A 4,058-nucleotide genomic window follows, 5' to 3' on the forward strand; every position below is an offset into this window, starting at 1 on the left:
TGAACCGATTTCGATAATTCTTTTTTTATTATATTCCTTGAAGTACGAGGATGGTTCTTATATAGAGAAAACGTAATTATGTACCACGGGCGAAGCCGGGGCGGACCGCTAGTTAAAGATAAAAATGATTACACATGCAATCATTTTCAAGACAATTAGCAGTTTCATACTGATCTCAAATATGACTACTGTTCAAACAACCTCAATACTAAACATTGCCACTTATGTCTTATTGTTTGTACTATTATCAACAGCCTCAAATTGAGCACTTTTAGGTTTTATTTGATAATTTCACTGCATAAAAAGGTATCATGAATCATTAAATTAAATAAAATGAAAAATAAATACCATATTTTTATAAATAATAAGGAATATATTCTACAGGTCTGATAACTAGATGAAAAAAGCAAATCCCAGCAATTACCTAATATAATTTATGTAAACACTTGCACTGAATACAATATTTCACATAAGAAAGAATCTAAATAAATATAATTTATAAAAATAACAATAAGTCCTCCAAGAGAGACTGCTAAATAAAACAATTTAACAAATGTTGATTTAAAATTTCTAATTGAATAAGTATTTTTGTTGAGAATGAACGGATTCATCAGAACTGGTAGGAGTGTTAGCGGGTTTTAATAGATTTGACATTTCTGTAACTACAAATGTGGTGAACTTAATTATAGCCAGATGTGCAGCCAGCTGTAACACAAGGGCTCCAAAACCTTTGTACAGTCCCCCTATTCCCTCTTTGGCTATTGTTGTGTTGTAACAATCCATAAAACCTTCATATCCAGTTAAAATTGGAGTAACTGATGTGCCTGTGTCCAAATTGTCAATAATTGTTCTTGTACCCTGTAAATATTAATATGTTATTCCCATACATAACTAAATAGACAAAGCTATGAAAAAAAAAGACGTGTGGCACTCGAGGCCTGCTGCGGTAAAGCTATTGCATAGCATGCCTTCAAGCCACACCTCCTTGCCCGTCGGAGTGGGGAGTGTGAGGATTTTTCGTTACGGAATTTCTGGATTTGGTCCCCACGCTCAAGGCCCGCGATAGAAGCTATGCAATAGCTTAATAACTCAACTAATTCATAAAGCAAATATGTATTCAATTAGTGGATTATAAAAAGAGTACCATACCTGTATATGAAGCCTGTGTATTATTGTCTCAACAGGATAAAATATTATTTCCATTGCAATAAAAGAGAATATGTTAGCCTTTAATTTCAAATCCTCTATTAAGGGATTGGGGAGACTTTTGGGATGATTCATGTCATATGAAGCACTCAATTCATGCTTATGCCTTTGTTGGAAGCGTAATATTCTCACAGTTATGCTTTTTAAAGTTATGCTGCAAGAAAAAATAAAAAAATTATGCTTTTTTGCTCCAATGGGTTAATAAATGCATAAAATTATGTATTTATTTTTATTCTTACTGAGCAAAATATTTTGTAAGCCCAAAGGCTGCTGTAGGCAACACTATAGCCCATATAGGCAGCATCCTGCCCCTACTTGGTGTGCCCCATTCCAATATACGCATGAAACCCTCTCTAAAGACATCAAATATAGCCGGCTTATCACTTGCTATATCACTCTGCACTGTCTCCACTAAACTTGCAGAGTAAAATGGTGTTATCACAGCCAAACTTACACTGTAAACATGAAATAATAACATAACAGTAAATACAGTAGCACCTCTATAAGTCGAATATCAAGGGAGACGCCAAAAAATTCGAGTTATAGAGTTTTCAACTTATGGAGGATTTCGACTTAGGCGGATTTTGATTCGACATAAAGAGTTTGAGGTTTATTCTTATAAATTTTGAGTTATTAAAATTCAACTTGCAGAGGTCACAAACATGTTTTTATTTATAAGAAATCAACATTATTTCAAATCATTTTAAAATAAAAAATATGGCATTAAAAAAGTCAGTATTTTTTTTGCTTTAGATAATTTGGTTGTTCTCTAGCATTTTATAATCTATAAAGAGCAGAAAATTCTTCTTTTTCAAAGATACTGGTTTGCTTTATAAAATTTCGTAAGGTATTCAATGCGGTTCTTGCCTCTTTGATGGAAACCCATGGAGCGCATGTACTATTCACGTCTTCTATGTCTTCTTAAACATTAGTATCGGTTTTCTGAGCTACTGAATCGATAATTTCGTCATCAGATACCTACTTAATGCAAACACGTGTTTACGTGAGTCATAAATTTATTATCGCATACTCCTAAAATGTTTTCTAAGAAACAATTATAGTGTACTGCACTGTCGGCAAGTTGTTAAAGTCCAAATGATCAAGTTATAAAGATTGTAAAATAAAATGTTGCCATGTTCGAGATACAGAGGTCAAATTTAATTTTTCGAGTTATAGAGTGAAAATATGTACCAAAATGGCTTGGAGGGACTCGGTGATTATTTCGACTAACAGAGGGCCAAGATTTCAAGTTACGGAGGTTTTCGGGTTTGAAGGGAAGGGAACAAGACATTTTTTCGAGATTTGGAGGTTTTTGACTTATCGAGGTTCGACTTAACGAGGTGCTACTGTAGTTAAATTTAATAGAGAAGCATATTGACTACTTATATAACTTAGTTTTTTTACACAATATTAACTTATAAGAATCATGACATTAATATTTAATTCATTCTAGTTACAATCACAATCCAAGTCTCAAATCAAAATATAAAAAAATATTGTATGATACAATCATCTCACCATTTTAATGTCATGTGCTGAAGAAACTGGAGAAAAGAATTGCATTTAGTTAGCTCTCTGGAATTACATATAAACACAAATGAAAATCAATATTACAGGCAATAATTTTCATTATCAAATTGATTTACCAACATATATTTTAATATTATACTCACTTTGGCCAACCAGTTCCCTTTGATAGAACATCTTCAACAGCTAAATTGAGGCCCTTAACTATACATGTGGATCCAATGCCTTTCCATAGTGTGGTCACATCCTGCCGCCTATGCAGCCTTGCTACCACAGGCAATAATGTGTAGGGAACAATGTGGTAATTCCTCAGAGTATTGTGGACCTTAAAAAATAAATAAATAATCAAGTCTGTATATATTTTGATATTATGTTTATAACAAAGTCTGCATTCAATAAAATTACCTGACATTGCCTTCTCAACACTATAAATGGATGACTCAATAAATTCTCAGTTACTAAGCTGGCTACACTTATTGCTGTTGTCACATATGCATTATTTTCTGAAACATTTTTTTGTTATATTTACGTGAATAAATTGATATATTTCTATATACATATATGTTTTTTTACATACCTTCTTCTGAAACATCATCCATTACTAAAGGCGGTCCTTGATACTCCTCATTTAAAGGAGTGTGATATCCATATATCTGCTGGTAACGAGTATCATAGAGATCATTCGTTTCTCTATTGGGATCCAAACCGTACGGTCTGTTATAATTACTGTAATCCCCAAAACCAGCCATTGAATCTGATCAAGCAGATAGCTGATAGGTAGTGGATAAGTTACAAAAACATTTTCTAACGTATATTTCTATATTAGTTTTTGCCTGTAATGCAATAGCTTTGGAAAATGAAATAGTTATGATTTCTATTAAATTTTTATTGCAGAAGCAGATGTAGCTTTACAGGAAATAAGGTACAAAAATCAGAGCTCAATAAAAACCTAAGAGCTGAAAACTGAAATGCCAATTGCCAATGTCATTTGTGACATTGCGCTGTCAATCTGTCATATCAATTGATTCATTCATGATAATACGAGTTATAACTGCTTTCATATTGGACTGTAATCGATTAAAAAATAAATTAGAGACGTTCTTGTATTCGCTGTAACTACTAATTGCTCCAATTAATTTAATCAGTTTAATTTCCGAATATAATCAGATGCTATAGATATACAAAAGTGAACGAAGGTGAACGTAAACTTCAAATCCTTACGCCTCTAAATAGACAGTTGAATGAATATTGGTATTGAATTTTTTCACTATGACATTGACATAATCTATACACAACGGCCTTGACATTTCCGTTTCTGACAGGCG

The 4,058-nt window shown here is 32.7% G+C and overlaps 1 protein-coding gene across 1 annotated transcript; it reads right to left on the reverse strand.

Annotated features, from left to right (window-relative positions):
• Positions 1–329: 329 nt before the first annotated feature.
• On the reverse strand, positions 330–3,699 carry Slc25A46a (Solute carrier family 25 member 46a). The gene is made up of 7 exons (XM_089707264.1): positions 3,311–3,699; positions 3,139–3,236; positions 2,880–3,058; positions 2,725–2,781; positions 1,446–1,661; positions 1,150–1,360; positions 330–858 (listed from the first exon to the last, which is right to left on the reverse strand). The coding sequence occupies exons 1-7, from the start codon at positions 3,480–3,482 to the stop codon at positions 571–573; spliced, it is 1,221 nt and encodes a 406-aa protein (XP_089563390.1). The 5' UTR covers positions 3,483–3,699; the 3' UTR covers positions 330–570.
• Positions 3,700–4,058: the final 359 nt, after the last annotated feature.

The sequence above is a fragment of the Colias philodice genome, chromosome 19 (genome assembly GCF_061535455.1).
Source record: "Colias philodice isolate Cphi_HAF_F1 chromosome 19, ilColPhil1 Martin Lab GWU primary, whole genome shotgun sequence".
Lineage (NCBI taxonomy): Eukaryota > Metazoa > Arthropoda > Insecta > Lepidoptera > Pieridae > Colias > Colias philodice.